The 25,664-nt window shown below is 41.1% G+C and overlaps 1 protein-coding gene across 1 annotated transcript; it reads left to right on the plus strand.

Moving 5' to 3' along the window:
- Positions 1–530: 530 nt before the first annotated feature.
- On the plus strand, positions 531–25,664 carry LOC307103644 (guanylate-binding protein 6-like). Its single transcript, XM_079778088.1, has 13 exons — positions 531–598; positions 4,089–4,284; positions 7,630–7,757; positions 11,951–12,060; positions 12,274–12,470; positions 13,911–14,156; positions 15,030–15,310; positions 17,361–17,573; positions 20,141–20,243; positions 20,574–20,767; positions 22,647–22,710; positions 24,451–24,524; positions 25,445–25,664. The coding sequence occupies exons 2-13, from the start codon at positions 4,095–4,097 to the stop codon at positions 25,553–25,555; spliced, it is 1,911 nt and encodes a 636-aa protein (XP_079634214.1). The 5' UTR covers positions 531–598; positions 4,089–4,094; the 3' UTR covers positions 25,556–25,664.

Genomic DNA, 25,664 nt, shown 5'->3' on the forward strand with positions numbered 1-25,664 from the left:
TTTCATAACTGATTACATTCAGTTTGAATTTTGTAGAATAAGACTATCACTTACTGGTATTTATCTTTTTATCTTTATGAGCTCAGAAAGCTGTAGTCCCTGTTGCATCTGCGACACTCTCCACTTCCACCTGTAATTATGGCATCAGATAACCAAAGTAATAATAAGTCTCCTGATTGGAGGAACCCTGTTTGACAAGGTATGCGCAGCTATGCACCCACTTGTTTCCCTCCTCAGCTGACTTCTGTGTATAAGGTACCCCTTGATTTTCAGTCTTACAATTTTAGAAAAAAATAGTATCTTATATACGGGAAAATATGGTAGTTAAGAATCCTGTGTAATCCAAGAACTCTCCTTGGATAGCTTTCAGAAACTCCTATTTTGGATGTTGTGTCATTGCTTTGTACTCAGTTGCCCCCAACTGCCCTCCCCTGCTTTCAGTTTCACATTACTCTAAATCCTTCACTTCTAATTAATGGGTCTTTAGGAATTCCGGAAAGTCACATGACCTCAGACAAGTGAATAAAAGCCCAACCATCCAGTGAAAGAAAGAGAAGTAACAGAAACCACTTCAACCTACACTGAGGAGAAAATACAGGTAAGGACTTTATTTCAAAAACACCATGCATTTTAGTAACACATATGAGCTTTATTTCAGAATGGATTTCTTGGTTTAGAAGTAACCCAGGTTCTGGTTGCCAGGTGGGAGGAATGATAGGGGCTGGATGAAAATGGGAAGGGATTAACGTGTTAAGTACAAATTGGCATTTATAAAACTGTCACAGGGATTTAAAGTACAGCCTAAGGAATATATTCAATAATATGGTAATAATTATTCAGGCTGCCAGGTGGGTACTAGACCTATTGGGGGTTTCACTTCCTAAATTATAGAAATGTCTAACCACTATGTAGAATGTTGAAACTCATACAATATTGAACTGTAATTGAAAATAAAATTGAACTGTAATTTAAAAAATAAAATAAAACATAGCCCAGATTCACTAGATCCAATTTTTTATGCCAACTTCCTTCTTATGCATTACAAGTTGAATTTCTCCCCACGACTTTACTAAAAATTTTATCATTAAAGAACCTACTGTGGTGCATTGCTAAAGCCAACATTTTGTTTATCTGACTTCTGGAAACTCTGCCTCTAAATTCCTTGCCTTGGCGTGAACTTCACTCCTCACCTACTCCTCTAACAGCAAAAAACAGCACATCCTTTTTATTTTGATTTGGGTTCTAATCAACCCAACCCTTAACTGCTTGGCTGTAATAAATATTTGGCATGATTTTCAACTTCTAAAGTGGTCATATCTGGAGTAGCCAGACAAGCAGGAAGGAGTGAGGGAGGGAAGAGCCAGGACAGCAGAGAAGGTGTTCGTTGTCTGCAGCATCAAAGACATGTAGGTTCCATTCTAGACTTGCTCTTCCAGGCCCATGTTCCTTAACAGCAACAACAACAGGTGCCTAAATGCACACCCCACACTGGAAGCACAGATTGGCACTGGAGGGAAAGGGGGCAGCAGAAAGCTAGTACTGGGCCTGGCTACCAGCAGCTCAGGCCTCCCCTTTGGATCAGAGGCCTCTCTGAGGCAACCAGCGCTCATCCACCTTCTCACCAGTACAAGCTGCCTCTCTGGCACTCCCCAGGGCTACACAAACAGCCCTGCTTTGGGGGAGAAGGAATGGGTCTTCCCTCAAATGCCAAAAGGGGCTAAATCCTTCCTGGGATGGATGGAGTAAACCCCATCCACTTGCAGAGGCTCCTGATAGAGTCTCTTCCCCCCCCCCCCCCCCCCCCCCCCCGCCCATCTCTCTGTCCCTCCTCAGGGACAGGGAGAGTTAGGACAGCTGAGATCCCGTCCCCTGTCTTCAGCACCTATGCACCACCACCTCCTCCCCACCACCCATCCCCCACCTCCAGGCATTGGAGAAACTGAGAAAAAAGTAATTCCTTAATGTACAGACAATTTAATCTTGAATGATTCACAATGACTGTTTTTGTATTTAACAACATTTAATATTTCAAAGATATTCCAAAGCTGTGTGATACAGAATAATTCAATTAATCACCAAATGTTAGAAATAACTATAAAAGTTAATGATATTTGTTTACCATGCATTGTTTCTCATGTGTGTTCCATACAAGAACCATCTCAGAATATCCTGTCCCACTTGCTGAGAAGTCAAGGCTTCAGTAGTTTTCACCATCACTTCAGATGACTGACTCTCCTTAGGAGTAACTTTGGAAACCAACTAACTCCATACAAGACAACTATTTCATTTTACTTGATTATTTCAAATTAACAGCTTCTGGATTGGTTTACTTGCACTTTTTTTAAAAATAAAATGTTTGTGAACTCATCTATTCCTTCCAAAATTTTAAATATTCTGTCTAAGAAAAAACTCTGCAATTTCTCCTGATTACAGCATAGCCTTAGAAGACTAATGTTTATTCCTGAACTCTGCTCCCAATAAACTTTAGAGAAAAGCAAAAACAAAAACGAAGAAATGGTACAGAGAATGTGTGTTTAAAATTTTTATGTTATTTTATGAGAAAAATATTTTAGACATATTATTTTTTGGCAATTTGCAGCTTACTCAATGCATTAACACATTTCAACACATTGCCTAACTTGCTCATTGTTAAACACTACATTAATCCTGGAAAATTTTTTTAATTATGGAGATCTTGTGTGTTACTACTCTGTACAGTGATGAGTCATGCAGGAATTCTTGCTTTATCTATCATACTGATAGGAAAATGGAGGCTCACAGTTGTAAGTCCTTTTTGAAGGTCTCACTTGGAAGTGATTTGAACCCTGGGGTTTGAACCCTGGTAGCCACTCCAGAAACTGTTCTCAGACATCCCAGGACTGCTCTGGGTTCCTCCAACAGGACTGACCTCCCATCCCCACTCGGTGTCCTCCATCCCCCAGTGTCTTCCCTTCCAGCTGTTAAGGCTGCTCCTGTCCTTCCTGAGTCCTACTCATTGGATTTGTCTTCCACATGCTCACAACTGGATAAAGAGATGTCACTGTTCAGTCCAAAGCCAAATCTTCACCTTCATTTTGAACCTAACCTCCCTGCCCTCTTAGACACTCAAGGTTTAATCAATACTAACGTAGGATTCAGTATGTACCACATGATTTTAAGAGCATTAAAATTTCATCATATATTTAACCTTCATAATGACCTTAATCTCTAATAGATTATTATTTTTAATGTTGTCATTTTATGGAAGAACAAACTGAGACAGAAAAATTACTCTTTCCAGTGCACAGAGCTAGGAGAGCATGGAGCACATGAATGTTGTGTAGGAATGTCTTTGAGAAAGTGAAGGACAGTCAAAGCACTTTGACTACATTCTGTCCCTTTATTGCATGAAATGCCCACTGTGATGGAAACAGTAAAGGAGAACCTCTCCCAGCTGTGGTACTCTGGCGGCTCTGGGCACACCCCAAATCACCCTGGCTACAGCCTCTCTTCCCTGACAGCCCAGAAACAAAAAGTGTCCTTTAGTCAAGTTTAAATAAATGAATTCCTGCATTCATAACTGTCCCTGGGTCCTATAAAGATCTGTATCATGGTGTTTTGAGAGGGGGTCTCATTCTTTGTCTTCTTCCTCTCAAAGTCTCCCCTCCTCCAACTGCTACAGCTCCCAGGATTCACTACATTTCTCCTCCTCAAGGTCACAGAGCACATTTATTTCTCTTTTTCTGAGAGGCCTATTCTGAACAACCTCTAAATTCAGTCCCCAGGCTCCCTATCTCAGTTCTGCCTCTGCTTACCCCCAATATGTTAATATTCTCAAGGCTCCATCACCAGTGTTTTGTTTTGCTCATTCTATTCCTTTTATGCATCACATGTGCAAGTTTGCATTAGGGTTTAATTAAAGATCAATATGATAATGTACATAAGAAATAAGTGCCAGGCCTTGACACACTAGGTAAATACTTATCTTTTAGAAACATGCAACATGTAGGAAACTGGTTTTTAAGTTCTACACACAGAAAGCTGACATGCATGTGGCTTGTGTAACCATTAGACCTTGTGTTGTACTGAGTTGTTCCTCTGTGTTACAGCTCACCATGGCCTCTGAATTCACCATGAAGGAACCCATCTGTCTGGTGGAAAATCAGAATAATCAGCTGACGGTAAATCCAACAGCACTGGAGATTCTAGACAAGATCTCTCAGCCTTTGGTGGTGGTGGCCATCGCAGGTCTGTATCGGACAGGAAAATCCTATCTGATGAACCGCCTGGCAGGACAGAACCATGGTGAGTCTTGTTCTGGGATGGGGGCCATTTGCTTGGAGACAGTGGTAACACAGGCTGATCACACCTCCTTCAGGGTCATCTTAAAAAAGCTTAACTTCTTCCACTGAAGAAAAGTTCTAACTGTCACCACCAAATAAAGACCTTAAACCCCATTGTTCCACAAAACCTCACTCTTTGTGCCAGTAATAAGGGGTTCCCAGCTTTATCCAAAGATCCACCCATTATTCTTGATCCCATCCACTCTTTCTACTGAGGAGCTCAGCTCCAGCCATTATTCCCTTCCTTCCTCTCCCATCACTTTTGTCCTAAACTTTAGGGCCTTTTCAACTAGGACACAAATATTGTTCAACATGTCCTTTTTCCAAAAAGGGATGGAAGGAAAAACTGACAACAATATATTATATATATACCATCTCTCAGTGAGTGTAACATCCAATATTTTGCTTCATTTTTGAGTAGAACTTTCCTAAATTATACCCTTTTCTTTATCAAGTCTTTTCAATATATGAACTATAACACAGAAGAGTTCACAACACATACACATATACAAAGTTAATAAAGTGATCCTCTGTGTAATCACTCTCAAGAAATAAAACATTACCAGCATCCAAAAGCCCTAGCTGTACTCTCTGTCACCTCACTAGAGGTCACCAATGTTCTTATTTTCATGGTGAATGCTTTCACTCTTCCTTTTGAAAAGTGGTTTTATTAGTTATGTATGTATTTGTAAGAATAGCTTGAATATATATAAAGGGAAGTCTACTCAGGTATTCTTTGGAATCTTGCTTCTTTTGCTTAACAAAAAGTTTAAGTTTTACCTAGTTTGTCATATTTATCTGTATTTATTTATTTTTACTATGTTATAGTATACTATTATGAGAAGATACTATAATATATTTATGTGTTTGTTGTTGATGAACATTGATTTTGTTCTAGTTTTTTTTTTTTTTTTTTTTTTTTTTAGTTTTGTGAATAATGCTGACATATGTTTTCTTGTTTGTATATCCTGGTGAACATGTACACAAACTATCTTGTATGACAGAGCCAGAAACAAAATTGCTAGGTCATGGAGTATATATGTTGTCAGCCTTTCTAGATACTCTCAAACAGCTGTTCATACTTTATATGCAATGTATACATTTATTAGCAGTAATTGAGAATTCTCCACATCCTCATAAAACTTTGGTAAAAGACTTCTTTTAAAATTTGATGATCTGATGTCTGTGCATATATTTGCTTCATTACAAATAAGTTTGAGCATCTTTTCACATATTAATTTTCTCTTTGCATTTCCTATTTCCTGAGGTCATTTTTCTTTTTTTTTAGGTTGCCCTTTTTTTGTTCTTACTCATTTTTAGAGCAATCTGCCTATGTCCTGGAACTCATTTCTCTCTATAAAGAACACACACATTTTTATTTTAAATGCCTTCCTCTGTGTCTCATCACCTCAGCACCATTACAGGTTAAACCTCAATAACTGAACTGCAATGATTAATAGCAATATCTCTCATAGTCCGCTCACTGTGTCTCTTTCTTTCTGTCTCACTCCTTCTCTCTCTTTCCTTCCTCTCTTCCTTTCTCCTTTGTGCATTACAATCTTTCCCTTTTGCTTCCAACAACACATTTTGTTTTGGTCTTTGTCATAGAGATATTCTGGACCTATCAGGGGAGAATATTTTTCTTTGCCTGTCTTAAATTTATTGATAGCCAGGTTTTGAGGATTAAAGGTTTCAGAACCCTAATGGAAAGATATCAGTTAAGGGGTGTCAACACCATCCTTTCAATTCAATTCAAGATAACATCAGGTAATAACAAGTTGCTGTTTCATTGTTTAGGAGGTCCCAACCTTCAAAATATTCTAATAACTATGTTTAGTGCCAGGTTTGTCCCTGAAATAGAAGTGGGAACACTTTGAAGAGTATATGACTATCTAACCATTATGCTATATAATTGAAATTAATAGAATATAATGTGAAAGTAAGCTGTAAATGGAAAAACAACAATATCGGAATTGTGACTCTTCCACCCAACACATAAAACAGAATAAAAGAAAAAAGAAGGATTGGTGCCCAGTCAATATCCAAGAGCAAGACCAGGTTACTACTCGCTCCCCTTGTTGATAACTTCTTTTGTGGGGTTTACCTCTAATAACTGAGAGTGATGCTTTCCAATTATACCTACCTTTTCTCACTGGGAGAACTGGGGGTTCAGATAACTCTGTATTACTAAGCAAATAATCAACTACTACTACGTTGTGTAGGAATGCAGGCCATCTCAGGCTTTATAACCTCTCCATGGAGAACTCACTGGATGTGGAAATAGAATAGCCTGAGCCAAGCTGATCCAACTGCCCCTACCTACGCATTCCATCATGTCCATCTCTAGTCCCCATTGAAGGCAACGTTGGCCTATGGCAGATGTTAAAAATGTTGAACTGTTGAACAAGATATGTCACACACAGATTCTTGGACATATCCCTCGAATGCTCTCTACCTGTAGGTTTAATGAGGAGCAACCACATTTAATAGGTATTTTCTGCCTCAACATCCATTACATCCCTGCCTGAGTCAGTGAAAAAGGAAAAAAAAAATCATCCAGATTTTCTTGAAGAAGAAAAAAGAAATGAGAAAAATACAAGAATAAAAGGGAAGAAAAATTCCAACAATTCTGATTATCAGTCCAGTTTTTGGCAGGACACACAAGAAGCTCTCATTGGGTAACTAAAGAATATTTAATAGAGGGACCCATACAAGGTCATAAGCAGGTCACAGAGAACTAATTAGAGATGAAGAAGCACGAGAGAGTGGCAATTGCAATTGCCAGTGCACTGTAGTCACTCCTATAGCATGAACAAACAAGCAGAAAATGAAACCAGAATGTGGCAAAGACCAGCACTTGTGGATGGAGCTAAATGAAAGGGCTGTGACGCACTGAGAGGAGCTGAGGCACTAGGACACCAAGGCTCACTAAAGGGTAAGCCAGGAGAACACATGCCTGACTTCTGGTTCATGCTGGTGCCTTCCACTGGTGGAACTCCATCAGAACCTGCAGGACAGGAAAGCTTTTCTGTGTCGGAAAACGACTATAAAGATCAATAGAGGTTCATTAATTCTGAAAAGTGACATAGCTTGAGCCATTGATAGGATAGAGTGAATAGGAAATACGGAGTGTTTCCTGAGAAGGTCCTTAACATGTATAAAGGTTGGATAGGCTGTCCTTGCTGAAACTGAAGCAACCTTCCTCCCAACCTGGCACTCACATTCTGATAACTTTAACCAATGTAACCTATGGGCAGCCTGGACTATCTGCTGTTTCTGTATAGCACATTCTCCTCTTCCTTTGCAGGTTTCCGTCTGGGCTCCACAGTGCGGTCTGAAACCAAGGGCATCTGGATGTGGTGTGTAACCCACCCCTCAAAGCCAGACCACACTCTGGTCCTTCTGGACACTGAGGGCCTGGGCGATGTGGAAAAGGTAAGGCAAAGAGGCTTCTTTGTTCTTGATAATCCAGTTACATTTTAATTTGCAAACTTCATTCAACTTTCATGATATATTTCTCTGAACTACAAATCCACTTAAGAATAATAAGGTTAAATTTTGTTTAGTTGAACTTACTATGTTGAAAACTCAATACTTTTCTTAATAGGTATATATCTTCTTACTTTTACATTTGGTTGAAAGTTGCAAGATAACAAATACTTATTGGGCATCTGAATTCTAAGGTTTTGTGATAATTAGTACAGATATGCATGATTGATGAAAAGACTCAGAGCTTGGTTGGGAGATAAAGAAATATGCAGTGTTATCAGTACATGTTATAATAGATGCAAGGAGTGACTTATTTAACTGGTCTTCAGGATAAGAAAAAAATCCTGTAAAAAGCTATTATTATGGGATCAATGTGCTCTAGTAATTAAGGTGTCTGAGGTTGATGGTCTTGAAAGTAGGAAATATGAAAATGGAATTTCATTAAAATAACATCCTATCTAATAAAGGGAGAATGTGCTAATTAACCATCATGCCCTCACAAAGATGGCGGTGCCCACAGCCAATAAGGAGGGAATATGCTAATTGACTGCCATACCCTCAAAGATGGTGGTGCCCACAGCCACAAGATGGCAGTGCACAATCCTCCAGTCCTTTAATCCCATTGGGGGGGGGGGGGGGGGTTAAGTGCACAGTGCAGTGGGACCAGCCCTGGGAGGCTGGGAGGCTGAGGGCTGGTCCTAGGCATAGACAAGCCTTGGATATCAGTTCCCCAGCTGAAGCCCTTGGCTCAGGTAACCAGGGCCAGCCGAGGCTTGCGCTGCCGGCAGTGGCAGTAGCAGAGGTATGATGGAGGTGTCACCTTCCCCTGATTGCCAGGTCACCTCCTGCCCCTGAGTGCTCCCTGACTGTGAGAGGGGGCAAGCCAGGCTGAGGTACTCCCCCTCCAGTGTATGAATTTTTATGCACCAGGCCTCTAGTATTTAAATAATTTCCAAAAACACTTCAGCTACACCATATAAATTAATTAAGGTTTTGGTATAAATCTCTGGGTTTTAGAGATGAATTCCTCCCTTCTATAAATTCATGAGCCAGACCCACCAAAAGCATCCTATCTAATAAACAGGTATGCAAATTTATCATCACCCCAATGCACAAGATGGCCTCCCCCATGTGGTCAAAGGTGGCCACCCCCATGTGGACACAAGATGGCTGCCACAAGATGGCTAGCAAGGGAGGGCAGTTGTGGTTGATCAGGCCTGAAGGGGAGGGTAGTTAGGGGTGACCTGGCCAGGAGAGGAGGTTAGTTGGGGGCAACCAGACTGCAGGGAGGACAGTTGGGAGGAACAAGGCCTGCAGGGGAGAGCAGTTAGGGCAATTGGGCTGACAGGGGAGGGCAGTTAGCAGTGACCAGGTTGGCAAGGGAGGGCAGTTAGGGGTGACCAGGCATGCAGGGAAGGGCAGTTAGGGGCTATCAGGCTGAAAGGGAAGCATTTAGGCATTGATCAGGCTGGTGGAGGAGTGGTTAGGGGTGATCAGGCTGGTAGGCAGAAGCAGTTAGGGACAATCAGGCAGCTAAGCAGGTGAGAATTTGGAGCCAGCAGTCCTGGATTGTGAGAGGGATGTGTGATGCACATGGTGGGATCGGGTCTAAACGGGCAGTCAGACATCCCTTGAGGGGTCCCAGATTGGAGAGCATGCAGACTGGGCTGAGGGACACCCCCCCTCCACGCACGAATTTTGTGCACCTGGCCTCTAGTTTTATATAAGATAATTTTAGGTAGTTTGTCTTTACTGTGTTAGTTGCAGTAAATCTTGTGTCCTTATTTGTATTAGCCACAGTATAAAATAAAAGTAGGAGGGATGGATCTTTGGCTTCCATTACCTCAAAAGGAGTAGAGGCAGGAATTAGATAACTCAATTATAATATTAATGTTTTAACTGCATTTATTGGGATAACACTGGTTTACAAATTTATACAGGTTTCAGGTATACAATTATACAGCACATTATTTGTACACTATATTATCTGTTTACCATCCAAAGTCAAGTCTCTATCCATCACCATTTACCTCTCTTATCACCTCATCCAACTTTTCCCATGCCCTTTCCACAGCATTCACCACACTGTTGCCTTGTCCATGAATACCTTCTCTTTTTTCTTTTTTTCTCAATATTTTCCCTCCACAACCCAAGCCCTCAGCTGCCTCCAAGAGTTGTCAGCCTGCTCTCTATCTATAAGTCTGCCTCTATGTTACTTGTTGGTGCATTATGTTCATTAGATTTCACATATGAGTGAAATCATATGATACTTGTCTTTCTCTGAATGGCTTATTTAATTTAGCATAATTCAAGTAAATAGTACTCAATAATGATTTCACTGTAATCCCAAGATAGTCTACTGATTGCTAACAGATTATAGTTGACATAGACTTTCTTCCTTTTAGCTAATTATATTTCAACTAGAGGCCTGGTGCATGAAAATTCGTGTACTCAGGGGGGTCCCTAAGCCAGGCCTGTGCCCTTTCACAATCCAGGAACCCTCAGGTAGGGTCACTAGGCCTGGCCTGAGATCAGGGCCTAGCAGGGCTTTTCTTCCCCCTGCTGCAGGCAGCTGTCCCCACCCCTGCCGCTGCCACTGCTTGCCATCTGTGCATCCTGCCACCAGTGGCCTCCCTCTGTAGGTGACAGGCTAGGGTGTGATGGATTAGCTGGCCTGGCCCCCTCTCTTTCTTTGCTGGAGGGTGGGGCCAGGCCTGCAAGGGGCCACATGCCTAATTGATGGCCCCAAACTGCTTTCCTGTCTACCTGATCACACCTAACCACTTGCCTGCCTACCTGATCATCCTTAACCACGTGCTTACCTACCTGATTGCCTCTAATCACTCTGCCCGCCTGCCTGATCACCCCTAACTGCTTGCCTGCCTACCTGATCACCCCTAACTGCTGGTCTTCCTGCCCGATCACCCCTAACCAATCTTCCTGCCTGCCTGATCACCCCTAACCGCTTGCTTGGGGGAGGAGCCAGCCCGGCGAGAGGCCATCTGCCTACCTGATTGCCCCTAACTGCTGGCCTGCCACCTGACCACTACTAACCACTTGACTGCCTTCCTGATCACCCCTTACCACTTTCTGGGGTGTGGGGCCAGCCCAGCAAGGGGCTGCGGTGGTTCTGGTCTAACAGTCATTATGTTCATGATGCCATTACGGTCACTGGCCTTTTATTATATAGGATAGGAGCCAAAGCATAACTGTCAACTGATAGCTGGAGAAGTACTTGCTGACCTTACAACTCTAGGGTTTTTAGCAGTATCCAATTCTATTGCATAGTCACTTATGATTTATTCTGAAGGTTATGTTCAGCCTCATCATCTGTTCCTACCATACACATAACCACTACTTCAATCAAATAAAATAACATATACTACCTTTATATTATCACACTCTCTGACAATCTGATTGGCTTCTATAGATCCTTCCACCAGCCTGGTACTCTTCTCTCCAGAATTCCACATTCTTCCCTCTTCTCTCCAGAATTCCACATTCTTTAAAGCCCAGCTACTTTCAACCTAATGGGATTGTTTCTTACTCAGACATAATCCATTCCTGCCCTGAAATCACACAGTAATTTTTCAGGGTTTTGCATTCCCCCTTTGTCTTTTACGTCATAACATTGGGTTGCACTCCTGGCAAAGCAGATCACCTTGGATGCATGTTGCCAGGTATATTTGCACCTCCAGCACATCATCTCTGGAGGTCAAAGATTTCCCTATGAAACTTTATATCTACAAAAGTAAATGCGTTATCTGGCATTTTTTAGATGCACAATGAGAAGTTAGTGAATTTACTTGACTAGCATTTGTGTCCCAAATAAGCCCATGGTCAAGAGAAAGTAGCAAATAAATCATTAGCCACTTCTTATTGCATACTTCTATGTTCTTGGGAGTGTTTTAAAAATTTTGCAAACATTTACAGTGTCATTTACTTCTTTTAATAGCTAAGGAACTTGAGCCATGATTGATGTCAATGTAAATAACCAAAATGAGGTTTGAACTTATCAGTCTTCACAATATATGTAATTTCCTCTACTGCTCAGTTATAGTAGAGCTGACCTAGTGCATGAACAACTGAATGGATGAGTAAATTGAAGACACCTCAGACCCCTTCTGTGAACTTTTTAGGGCGACTCAAAAAATGACTCATGGATCTTTGCCCTGGCTGTGCTTCTGAGCAGCATGTTTGTCTACAACAGCATGAGCAGCATCAACCACCAGGCCCTGGAACAGCTGCAGTATCCTTCCAGGAACCAAACCACCATGTGTCATGGAGTCTATGTGAATGTACCTATGTAAATGAGACTACTTTTTGTTGTTTCCTCATGTCAATAATCATGGTTGAAGAGAAAGGGACACAGGGTGAATAGAAACGTTCATAAAAATTATTTCCGTGTAAGCTCTGCAAATTTTGGTGTGGAGCACTTCTCATTCCTTAACTGAGATCCCAGCTATGTGACTGAACTAACAAAGCTAATCCAGGCAAAATCCTCTCCCATCTCTGCTGAAGTAGATGACTCAACTGAGTTTGTGAGTTTCTTTCCAGACTTTGTTTGGGTTGTACGGGATTTCATGCTGGAGCTGATGTTAGATGGACGCGCCATCACTGAAGATGAGTACCTGGAGAATGCCTTGAAGTTGGTTCCAGGTATCAGAGGATGGTCTGGGTGGTGGAGGATGAAACATTTGATTCTTAGTTTACAGCTCACATTATATTTCTGACCAGTGGACTATAATATAAAGTTCTATACAGAAATCTCTGACCTCCAATGATGATTTGCTGGGGTTTAAACACACATGGCAACATGTAAATGCATCTAGGTGATCAACTCTGCCAGGAATGAAACCCAATGCTGGATATGATTAACTGAGCCCTGTCATTTGGCACTTAAGGTCAGTTTTTATTTTTTATTGTTTTGAAGCCTGTGCCAACAGTGATATAAGTATGAGAGGTGGGTATGGTTTCAATTGTTATTAATACTAAAAATACTCAAGTGACCAGAATTTAAGCTGGCTGAGGAAATGGAATATCCAACATTGTACCAAAAATTTTAGGAAAATTGACACCCTGAAAAATATTTGAGGATAACAACCAGTGCTAAGATGTTCTGCGGCTCAAATATTTGTGTTCTGATTAAGTTTGGAAATCCTCTGCTTTTATTTGAAGAAAAATGCCCAACTCTATGGAAGATGGTTAACACAGGATTGTAAAGATATGATATGACTTATTTTAAAAACATATTTCATGTTGTTTATCTTAATAGCCCCCAAAATGAACATATTCTTCCAGTAAGACTGTCAAATAATTCATTATCACTCTCTTATAACATCACTCTCTTCATTCTGCAGCCTGTTATCATGTTAATAGAATAAATTAATTACACAGAATAGATTTAGAAGAGAAAAAAATGGGTGGTACCTGGAATCATGTCCATTTTTGCTTATTTAGTATTTTAATTACTTATTCAAGAATCATTTATAAAACAGCTGATATATGCCCAGAATTACTCAGTGTGACATTGTCACATCCAATATAATCTGATATACAGAATAGGTGATGTCTTTAAGTGGCATTAGGTTAACCTTGCATATTTATATGGTGTGCATTTGTTACTCTGATTTTTAGAAGTTCTTCTTTACTATTCTGAGTATTGTGTATTCTAGCAATATCATAAATTGCCATATATCTACCAGGAAATATTTGACTCTTACTTTAGAACCTACATTATATTTCTGACATGAGGACTATAATATCCAAAGTATTTCTGACAATTTTGGGGATTAACCTATCATTCACAAATATCTAATTAATAATGAAGCCATTGGACACCATGGAAGGGCTAAGGAAAATAAACATAAGTTTCTTCAGAAGGGATGTGTATCTCTATGCACTCCTCAGAAGTATTTTATACCTGGCTTTGCACAAAAAATAAAAACAAACCTGTTTTGTGGATATTAGCATTACATTGATATGCAAGCACCAGAGTTACAATGATGCAAAGACCTTTGGGAATGAACATCCTTTCCTGAAGACTGTATCACAGATCATTGTTGTTTTCTGCTTTCTTTGTTTGTTTGTTTGCTACAGGCGAGGATCACAAAATAAAGCAATCAAACACACCTAGAAAGTGTATCAGGAAGTTCTTTCCCAAGCGAAAAGGCTTTGTTTTTGATCGACCTACAAATGACAAAAACTTGTTACAACATATAGATTGCATGTCAGAAAACCAACTAGACTGCAGTTTCCAGGAGCAATCCAAACATTTCTGTAACTACATCTTCACAGATGCAAAAACCAAGACTCTCAGAGAGGGAATCATTGTCACTGGAAATCGTGAGTCTCCTTTGTTACAGCACGTTTCTCTGCAGTTCACTGTGTGTGATTGTACTCAGGGTTTGTCAGTAGTTCTGTTTCCTTCTCTAAGTGATGCGAAAAGCAGAGATTCATGCCACACATAGACATGCATGTTTTTTCATTAAAATTTCCAAATATGAGGGATTGTTGAAGCCCACTGTGTCTCATGAAACTAATACACTAATGACATAAGCACAAGCTGCTGTTAAGGATAGGAATCTGTATGATGATGATAAGACCAATTAGAAAAAATATATAGCAGAACATGAGCCACTGAAAGTTTATTAGAGTTTGAGAAGAAAAATTAACATGTAGTCTTATGTACATGGCTAGATTCATGGATCTATGCCACTTCAGCAGACATACTGTGCCCTGTGCTAAGACGTGGCCATGCTTAATTTAATATTTGAGTCACCATCCTGAAATTTTTGATTTTTCATATGGGTCTTAATTTTTATTGGAAAATTTTACCCACAAATTATTTACTTTATCTCTCTGTAAAATAATCTCTTTTAAATTTTATTTCAATTGGGAAAAGATTCCAGGAAAACTTTGAATACATTGGTTGAAATAATTAAGTTTACATTATTATATACTGAATTTGAGAACCATAGAGGGAGTGTATATAGGAGATATGATGATGTTATTACAAGGAAGTGGGTTTATAGTATGTAAAGCATGAGGAGATAACAATGAAATCAAGGAGGAAGGTGGGGAGTAAAGGAAGAAAGAGAAAACAGAAATCTTCATTTCAATAAAAATTTTGTTGTTTTTAGGATGATGATCTCTAAAGCTCATGATACAGTGAGTAAGAACTTCCTTTCCATTTTCTGAATATCTTGTGTCATTCAGGGATGGGGACTCTGGTAAAAGCCTATGTGGATGCCATCAACAGTGGAGCAGTGCCTTGTTTGGAAACTGCAGTGATAACTCTTGCTGAGCGTGAGAATTCAGTGGCTGTGCAGAAGGCAGCTGACCACTACAGTGAGCAGATGGCCCAGAGAGTGAGCTTCCCCACAGACACCCTGCAGGAGCTGCTGGACCTGCATGCAGCCTGTGAGAGGGAAGCCATTGCAATCTTCATGGAGAACTCCTTCAAGGATGACAACCAGGTGTTCCAGAAAAAGCTTATGGTAAATATGTCTTAGCATATATCCTTCCTAATTCCCTTTCTTCTAGATTGATGCCTAGACATCCCTCTTTTGGTCCATAGTTCATGTGTTTCCCATTGTAAAAGAAGTTTGGATTCACGTGAGAGTCTGGGATCTATAGTCTACTATTCATCCTTTTTCTGAAAGATTAGCTCTTTATTTCCATTACTAGAGGTCCACTGGATGACATTGATGGAAGGGGGTGGGGGGTGGTGTCCCTTCAGCCAAGCCTGCACCCTCTCCAATCAGGGACCCCTCGGGGGGGATTGGGCCTAAACCAGATGTTGGACATCCCTCTCACAATCCTGGACTGTTTGTTGACTCCTAATTTCTCACCTACTTGCCTGCCTAGTCACCCCTAAATACTCCCCTCCCCCTGCTGGCCTGATCACCCCTCAGTGCCTCTGCATGCCAGCCTGATTGCCCCTAACTGTCCTCCACTGCTGGCCAGGTTGCCCCCAACTGGCCCCTCCCTGCCAGCCTAGTCACTCCTAACTGCCTTCCCCCCTGCTGTCCTGGTCTCCCCAAATGCCCCCCCCCCCCCCCCCCCAGCCAGCCTGGTTGCCCCACGCAGCCTGCTGTTCAGTCATTTGGTCATCACTCACTAACCCCCCTGCCGGCCTGGTCACCCCATGCAGCCTGCTTGTTCAGTCATTTGGTCATCCCTCACTAACACCCTGCCGACCTGGTATAGGCAGCTATCTTGTGAGGGCGTGAGGCTCAATTTGCATATTACCTCTTCATTATATAGAAGGGCAAAGCAAATTAACATGTACTTATTAGCAGTTTGCAAAAACACGTAATTTATTAGTTCACAATTCTTCAGGTGAGTTCCTAGCACAAGACGTATGGTGCTCTGCTGTTTACCAAGAGCTGAAAACAAGATTCAGAGGTTGTACAACTGAAACTAATATAATGTCATTAGGAGGCTCATGGGAACTCTTCCCCATCTTCTTCAAGGCAGCAATGGTGGATTGTATTCTTGTCTTATTTTTAATATCTTTGACTACCTCTCTGCTACTAACTAAAGAAAAGTGCTTTTAAAGGCCTCATGTATTTAGGTATGTCCACTTGAGTAATCTCCATTTCTTAAAGTTAGCCAGTGCCATATAGATCTTCTAATCACAAGATTAATATTTAGCATATTCACAGGCTTAGAAACTATCATGTGTGGACATCAAGAGAGAGAACTCTTGAGGACAACATAATTCTGCCCTATATAAACACCTTCACCTTGTCTTTGAGTCTATCATTGACCATCCTACAAGTTACAAAACTCTCACTTCATACAGAATAAAATTAATATGATTATAATTTTTCTGGTATAGCAAAAAATTTCTTTCCCTATATTTTTGGATAATCAAGCCCTCATTAAAATAATTCATATGGAGTTCACAACTCAGTTCAGTGAACACTTACCTCATTAGTGGACACTTGGTTTACTTTGTATATATTTTTATCCATAACAATCCAAGTTTGCAGAGGAAGGTCTACTTCCAGTCACATTGAACTTTCCATTGCTCATTGTTGATGGATGGACCACTGTTAATCTTATGACTGATAAAGGAATCTTGATGATACTGGATTATATATTTGATATTTGCTAGAAAATTGAATTTAAAAGTTCTCATCAAAGAAAAAACAATGTTTATACTGATGTAAGGTGGCAGACAATAGTTAGACAATATAGTGATCATTTTGTAATGTATACAATATCACCTGATATCAATATAATGTGATATCTCAAATATATCTCAATTTAAAAAATAAATGAATCCTGAATTTCCTGTCTACCAGTTCCATCATTTCACAAATGTTGAGCCTGAACCCAAGAGAATTGAGGAACTTTCCACAGATCACACAACGAATTGGTCTAAGCTGTGACTAAAATGAGCTTCTTAAGCATGGCCTATAGTTCCATACTCCAGTCCACCTTGATGGCATTAAACTACTTCCAAGAGGATCACAGTTGGACCTTCCCTTCTTTTATAATAACCTCTTTCCTTTGTATTGCTCTACATTTCTGTGGCAGGACACAATGGAGAAAAAGAAGGAAAATTTCTTGCTGAAGAATGAAGAGGAATCTCTCAAATATTGCCAGGCTCAGCTTAGACAGCTTTTAGATCCACTGATGGAAGGCATTTCGAAAGGAACTTTCTTTGTACCTGGAGGATACATTCTCTACTCAGAAGAAATGAGCAAGGTTGAACAGTCCTATGAATTGGTGCCCAGGAAAGGAGTGAAGGTGAGGAATAAAAAGACAGGGGAAGACCAGCAGATGGGGTACAGAGTTTTTGTTGGTCCTTTTGAAAAATCTATGATTCTAGGACTATATGTGAAGAGATAGCAAAGCATGGTGATATCTGTACATTTTTATCTTTTATATCCACAATTAGTTAAGTACACTTAAATAAACAAGAATATTTTTCCCAAATATAAGATTTATTATCAGGAATGTAGATGAAATAGAACATGTCTTTCATTTAGAAACAATGTAATAGTTTAGCATTGTGTATAAGGAATAAACAATTAAAGAAACAATGTTCTAGAGAAGCTTATGATGTTACCTAAAAAGGAAATATACTGTAAATAGTTAATTGGATTGATAGGATAATGATTATCATGTAAGTATAAACTATTAGTGATGATAATCTACACTAATAAAAGAGAAAGATGCAAATTGACCATCACTCTATGATGCCCACCAGCCAATCAGGAGTGAGTATGCAAATTAACCCAACAAAGATGGAGGGTTAATTTGCATATGCGTTGCCATGGAGACGCATCAGTTGTTCCCACACCATGGCTGCTTGTGCACATGCCAGGCAACCAAGTGGCCTGGGTCTCAGGAACATCCTCAGAACCCAGGCTGCTCCGAGCCTGTAGGCCTGCACATAGACCCTGAGTGGCCGGGGTCCTGGAATGCCCCCAGCCACTTCAGGCCTACGGGTAAGGCGGGAACATCAGTTGCATCGCCATGTTCCCACCCTGTGGCCACATGAATGCTTGCTGGCGCCAAGCTGCCTGGGTTCCAGGGACACAATGCAGGGCTGCTGGGCTGGGGGTGTGCCTCTGGCAGCCATTGCATGGCCCAGGGTATGCCCCCAGCCCAGAGGACACAATGTGGGGCTGCTGGGCTGGTGGCATGCCCCTGGTGGCCGCCGCATAGCCCGGAACACATCCCCAGCCCAGGGGACACAAGGCAGGGGGTCCTCTGTGCATGAGCTGCAGAGGAAACACCTTTTCTTTCTTTTCTTTTTTTTAAAATATATTTTGATTTTTTTTACAGAGAAGAGGGGAGAGGGATAGAGAGTCAGAAACATTGATTAGCTGTCTCCTGCACACTCCCCAGTGGGGATGTACCCGCAACCAAGGTACATACCCTTGACTGTAATCAAAACCTGGGACCCTTCAGTCTGCAAGCCAATGCTCTATCCACTGAGCCAAACACTTTTGGGCATAAACACCTTTTCTGAACACTCATTGGCTAAGTTCCCTGTACATCGCCACTTGCAGTGTTCTTGGTAACTTAGGTAATAAGAATCCAAGAAGGTGATCTAGGGTTTTTCCATCATACTCCTGGAGGAAAAAACGAAGGTCTGCTGCTGGAGGGGCTAAGAAATGTCATAATCTGCCCTAGCCGGTTTGGGTCCAGTGGATAGAGCCTCGGCCTGCCACCCGCAGGGTCCAGGTTCGATTCTGATCAAGGGCATGTACCTAGGTTGCAGGCTCCTCCCTGGCCAGGGCCCAGGTCAGGGCTCATGCAGGGCCAACCAATTGAAGTTTCCCTCTCATATTGATGTTTCTCTCTGTCTTGCCCTCTCTCTTCCACACTCTGTAAAAATCAATGGAAACATATCCTCAGGCGAGGATTAAAAAAAAGGAAAGAAAGAAATGTCATATCCTATGAAAGGCACATCTCGAAAATGCCTAAAGAAAGTTGTCATTTTTTCATGGTGAAGGGACTGGAGTCCATGTTGATGAAAACACCTTGGTGGCTGTGGAGGTTGGCAGAGGCTGCAGCAGAGGGGTGATGGGGCTGGCACCTTCTCCTGATCAGCCTGGTTGCCTCCCGCAGAGGGAGGTCAGACTGCGGCTTAGGCCTTCTCCCCATGAGACATCCCCTGAGGGCTCTCAGTCTGTGAGACCCCCACCCCCCAGTGTACGAATTTCATGCACCGGGCCTCTACTAAGTATATAATGATGGTAATGGTTGACCTATATTGAGCACAGACTTCCTAAACCAAGTATATTTTTAGGATGATCATCTAAATTGACTATCACTTTAATCATTAGAATAATATGACTTTAGATACTAATGTCATTCCCATAATACAGTTCAAAAATGAGATGCATTGAGAACTTCATAAGTTAGAACATACCTCCAGCAAGTGGTAGAGCTGGTAGGGCAGGTCTGTGTACCTGGCATCCAGTCAAATCTCAGGAGGAAGTTTAGCTCTGCTTCTTGGAAGAGGAGTTAGAAGCTATAAGTTGAAGTATCAATAAGTAGTATCTGAGTAAAAGAAAGGGTAGATGAGTATCAGTCAGAAGGGAAAATATGTGTAGATATTGCATACAATTGAGGAGAAGTGTTTGTAGCGCTACCACAAGTGGCATCATTAAGAAGAAGCTAGGGTTGCCAAATAGAGTTTTTTCCCCCCAACTAAAGATGTTGAGTTTTTAATTGTGGCCCTGGAAAGAAAGGAACCACTGTTGGATGCTAAGAAGGATGAAACATTTACAGTCAATTTTGTAGTTTTATTGAACACTGACTTCCCCAGCAAGAAGAGTCTTTGCTCTTTGTTTCCTCAGGCAATGGAGGTCCTCCATAACTTCAAGCAGTCACAGGCTGCAACAAAGGAATCCATCCTGCAGGCTGACAAGGCCCTCGCTACTTGGGAGAAGGCTCTAGCAGGTACAGTCCAGCGCTGTGATCATTGAGGGTATGGTAGGTTCCTTCAGTGCCCCTCAATGTGTGAGAACAAATTCTTCTTGAAACAAGGTGTTTTCACAAAAGGATTAGAACAACTAAATCGAAAAATAACCAGGTGAGTTTTAATTGCTCTTGAAGGCAATCAGTGCCTTTCCATCACATTCTGAAATGAGTTTTGCTCCTATTGCTGGTAAGACTATTGAGAGATTACTCACTGCCATTTAAAAATCATTTTAGGAGCTCCTCTTATCTTTGAAGGGTGCAGCTAGGTGTAATTTTTATTTTCTTAACTCTAAAACCACTGTGGAACAGCTGAGCGTGCCAAGAAAGAGGAATTGGAAAGAGAAGAGGAGCTGCTAATACGGACACTGAAAGAAAAGCAGCAACAAATGGAGGTTCAAGAGAGAAGCTTCCAGGAAACCATGGCTCAGATGGGGAAAAAGATGAAGAAAGAAATGGAAATCCAACTGAGAGAGCTACAAAGTATGCTGAAGCACATGAAGAAGGTAAGTCTGGGTGGGGTGTGGGAAAAGCCAAAAGGACAGTCACCTAGTTCCTCATGAAGGGAAGACCAAAAACTAAAGTGATAAACCCTGAATGAAATCCCAAGGCGTATGATTCAGTGAGATATCATCCTAAAACCCTATGTCTTTAAAACTCAGCACCTTCTGTGATATTAGAATTAGGGGAGTTCAAATAACATGACCCAGACTCATGAACTGCTATTTGTGGTGAGTATAGGGTCCTATTGTGTCCCTAAGTGAATAGGACTTCAGTTCTTAGGATGTTTGGTACAACCATCAAAGACACCTGACATAGAACCATCTGGTTCAAAGTATCAGATTGTATGTGATATGAAATATCCTACCTAATAATAGAGTAATATGCAAATTGACCACACCTTCACTACGCCTAAGCCATGCCCACCAGCCAAGCCACGCTCACCAGCCAATCAGGAGCAAATATGCAAATAAACCCAACCAAGATGGCTACAGCCACCGAGAGTGGGAGGGAGGCTTGGGTTTCCACGGTAACAAAAGAAGCCATCCTGTTGCCGGCCTAAGCCTCCACTCAAGGCTACAAAGTTTCAATTATAGAAGGTGAATTAACTCCAACAGAAATCGCTGCTGGCCAGGCATGGCTTTGCTCCAGGCTACAAAGTTTCAATTGTAGAAGGTAAATAAATTCCAGATACCAGGGCCTCCTTTTGGGTCACCAGGGGGCATGGCCGGCCTGCAAACCACCACAGGCCCCTTGCTCAGGCCGCCCCACGCCCCAAGGGAACCCCCATCCTTCAGGGCAAACCAGTCAGCCCCCACCCATGCACCAGGCCTCTATCCTATCTAATAAAAGAGAAATATGCAGATTGACCATCACTGAAACACACAATATCGCTGCCCCCATGTGGTCAATGATCCTGCCCCCATGTGGACACAAGATGGCCACCACAAGATGGCCAGCTGGGGAGGGCAGTTGGAAGGCACCAGGCCTGCAAGGGAGGGCAGTTGGAGGCAATCAACCCTGCAGGGGAGGGCAGTTAGGGGTGACCAGGCCAGCAAAGGAGGGAAGTTGGGGGCAAACAGGCTGGCTGGGGAACAGTTAGGCATCAATCAGGCTGGCAGCGGAGTGGTTAGGGGATGATCAGGCTGGCAGGCAGAAGCGGTTAGGGGCAATCAGGAAGGCAGGCAGGTGATCAGTTGGGAGCCAGCAGTCCTGGATTGTGAGAGGGATGTCCGACTGCCCGTTTAGGCCCGATCCGGGATAGGGCCTAAACGGGCAGTCGGACATCCCTCGAGGATTCCCAGATTGGAGAGGGTGCAGGCTGGGCTGAGGGACATGCCCCCCTCCGTGCACGAATTCCGTGCACCGGGCCTCTAGTGGGATAATAAAAGCTCTAAAATGCTACATTGGTTTCCACATTTGCCTGCTTCATTATACACATCCAGAGTAAATGAATTTTCTGTCCCTACCTATAGTCTGATAGCCTGTAGAGAGTCAGCAGTTCCCATTATGCATAATGTGTTTTGTCACCGTATTTCAGTGAAATTAAGGAACAGTTAGAACTAAAACTCCATCTTTCCCAAAGAACATCCTTACGACTGAAACACATTCCTGACATTGGTGTCAGACCTGAGCCAGTTTCAAATCCTCCCATCACCAGTGAGATCCTCCTAAGGGACCTTAGGAAAGTATAAACCAAGGATACTCCTGCTACCAGATCTAGAGGTTTGGAAATATTGGACAAAAAGCATCAAATATCTATTTTAATTCTATAATGATTGTTATATGGGTCATAAAATTAAATTGAATTAATGCATGTATTGCTGGCTTTTGCTTAAACCCATAGTCTTTATTTCTTAATTGTAAATTCCTCTGCATCATTAGGAAGAAGAGATACAGAAGAAATACGAAGAGAAAGAGTCAGAGAAAGAAAACAAACAGATGAAAGGTGAGAACAGTTAAAAACATTCCAGATATCAAAATAATAAATTGTATTTCAAAATTAAGAACTCTGCTCTTTGAAAAAGCACACTTTTCATTCCTTTCGTAGAATGAAAAAAACAAGTCACAGATTGGAAGTAACTATTTGCAAATCATACAACAGATTTAGGACTTGTATCCAGAATTTTAAAGAACTCTTAAAACTCAACAAACATCTTACTAATTGTAAAAGCAAACATCCCATTTAAAAGAAAAAAAAATGATATAATTTAAACCTACACTTCATCAAAAAGTATATTTGGATGGCAATAAGTACAATATAGAATATTATTAACAACGTCATTACTTATTAGAAAAGTGGAAATTCAAGCCACAATGAGATATGACTATGCACCAACTAGAATGGCTAAAATTAAAAGAACTATACATCTCAAGTGTTGGTGGGGATGTGGAGCAACTGGAACTCTTATGCACTGCTGGTGGGAATGTAAAATGGTAAATTACTGTGAAAAAGCTTGTCAGTTTCTTAAAAAATTAAACAAATACTATGCAGAGTAATCATTTTGCTTCTACATCTAACCCCAAGAAAAATGGAAGTTTGTGTGCATATTATAGCTTTATTGTTAATAGCCATTAACTGAAAACAATGTCCATCCACAGGTCAATGATGAATGAATTTTAACATATTCATATAAGAAAACAATACTGAACGATAAAAATCTTGTATCAATATATACAAGAATATTATGAATCTGAAAACAGATATGTTGAGTGAACAAAGGCAAACAAAAATGTCTACATACTGTATGATCCTTTTATGTAAAATGACAGAAAATATAAGCTATTCTATAGTGACAGAAAGCTGGTTTTGCCTAGTGATAGGGATCAGCGTTTATGTTCAGGAGGGAGGAGTTTCCTAAGGGCGTGTGAAGATGTGGCTGTTTCTGAGTGATGGGCATGCTTGTAACTAAATTGTAGTGGTGGTTTAACAGGTGTATACATGTGACATCTTTAATAATAAAAGCATAATATGCTAATTAGACTGGACAGCCAAACGACCTTCTGGATGTCATTGTGGATGTCCTTCTGGATTACCTTCCAGATGAAGTCGTGGCAGTGGAGCCAAGGCAGAGGCAGCTGCTGCGGCAGGCGGAAGGGTGGGGACGGGGCAGAGGCAGTTACGGGCAATCAGGCAGGCAGGTGAGTGATTAGGGGTGATCAGGCAGGTGAGCACTTAGGGGAGATCAGGCAGGCAGGCAGAGTGGTTAGGGACAGGCAGGCAGGCATGCAGGTGAGTGGTTAGGAGCCAGCGGTCCCAGATTGTGAGAGGGTGAAGGCAGGGCTGAGGGACACCCCCGCCCCTGTGCATGAATTTTGTGCACTGGACCTCAAGTAGGTAAATAAAAACTTATGTGACAGTGTATTGCATTATTATTATACCACAATAAAGCTTTTCCAAAATAAGTAAAACAACAAAAACACTCTGGGTAATGAGAAGCCCTAGAATTGTTAATTTTAGCCATATCAGTGCACCTGAAATCAAAGAATAACAAGGATAGTTTATTAAAAAGTCTAGAGAATTTTTAAACTATTATTTATAGTACTCTTTTGCTTATTCGGTACAAAAATTATCAGAAGTTTTCTCTATGAAATAAAAATAAAACAAAAAAAGATGGGTGGGAAGGCAAAATAAGGCTCTAACGATTTAATCCTCATGTTTCTCTGCTTATTTTTTCTTCCTCTGAAGCTCTGATAAAAATTTTAGAAGATACGCAAAAGAGAAATCAGCAGATGTTGGAAGAGAAAGAAAAGAATTATCAGGTACAGATAAAACTTTTTTTAAAGTGTATTTTATTGATTTTTTACAGAGAGGAAGGGAGAGGGATAGAGAGTTAGAAACATCAATGAGAGAGAAACATCAATCAGCTGCCCGTAACCAAGGTATATGTCCTTGACGGGAATTGAACCTGGGACCCTTCTGTCTGCATGCTGACGCTCTATCCACTGAGCCAAACCAGTAAGGGCCAGATGAAACTTTTGATTGAGAAGATGGGTATAGAGAAGGCCCAGACCATGGCGGAGCAAGAGAGGATTCTAAATATTAAATTTCAGGCATTCAACTTTGTCATCACTATTTTATTGTCCACTGCACTGAATCAAAAACATGGTTAGAAGTTAGAGCATTACGTCAGATTAAGGATTTTTCTAACCCAAATTCTAGTAGACAATTCATGACCATATACACAATTAATCATATAATTACATACCCAGGCTTCCTGTATAGTCCTGTTCTCCAGGCTCAACTATGAGTCCTTGTTGAGTCCAGATGTTCACCCAGAAATACAGTATGGACTGGCACAGGTTCCGATCTCCTCAACCTATTAACTGTTACCTGAGAGAAAAACTTGCCTCCTAGTTTTGGAAAGTTGTACTAAGTTCACTAATCAAACATCTGCCATGACTCTGAATCATGCAGTAACCTTCCAAATGGAATTCATTCATCTTTCTCACATTCATAGATAGATATTTGAGAGGCCACACTGCCTAGATCAGAGTTGAAGGAAAAAAAATGATATAATTTACAGGAAGCCTGTGGTGCATGTGGGTGAAGAGGAAACTTATACACAAATAAGTTTTAAATACTCATGAAAGATTAACATAGTTATTGAAAAGGGAAATAATTTGGCAAATGTGGGAAATGTTTTACATTCTGTGATTTCAGTCTTCATTTTTTTTCTCAGGAATCTCTATTGAGTCTCAATGAGAAAAGACAGAAAGATATCAAGTCACTTCAAGATCACATAAAGGCTTTGAACCAGAAAATAAATGATGAAAAATGTATCATATCCTAAAAATCCCAGGAACATAACTTCTTAACCAGTTCCTTCCCCTCCATAGGGAACACCTTGACTGAGCAACTTCCAAATGTCACACAGTTGCCACTAAACTAAAAAGAGATTC

The sequence above is a fragment of the Cnephaeus nilssonii genome, assembly GCF_951640355.1.
Source record: "Cnephaeus nilssonii genome assembly, chromosome: 7".
Classification (NCBI taxonomy): Eukaryota; Metazoa; Chordata; class Mammalia; order Chiroptera; family Vespertilionidae; genus Cnephaeus; species Cnephaeus nilssonii.

Bases quoted from the DNA above. Each gene is read 5' to 3' on its own strand.
- LOC307103644 (XM_079778088.1), top strand. From the start codon at position 4,095: ATGGCCTCTGAATTCACCATGAAGGAACCCATCTGTCTGGTGGAAAAT. The intron at 4,285-7,629 runs GTGAGTCTTGTT...CTTCCTTTGCAG, and splicing joins CCTGGCAGGACAGAACCATG to GTTTCCGTCTGGGCTCCACA. The intron at 20,244-20,573 runs GTACAGTCCAGC...ACTGTGGAACAG, and splicing joins TTGGGAGAAGGCTCTAGCAG to CTGAGCGTGCCAAGAAAGAG.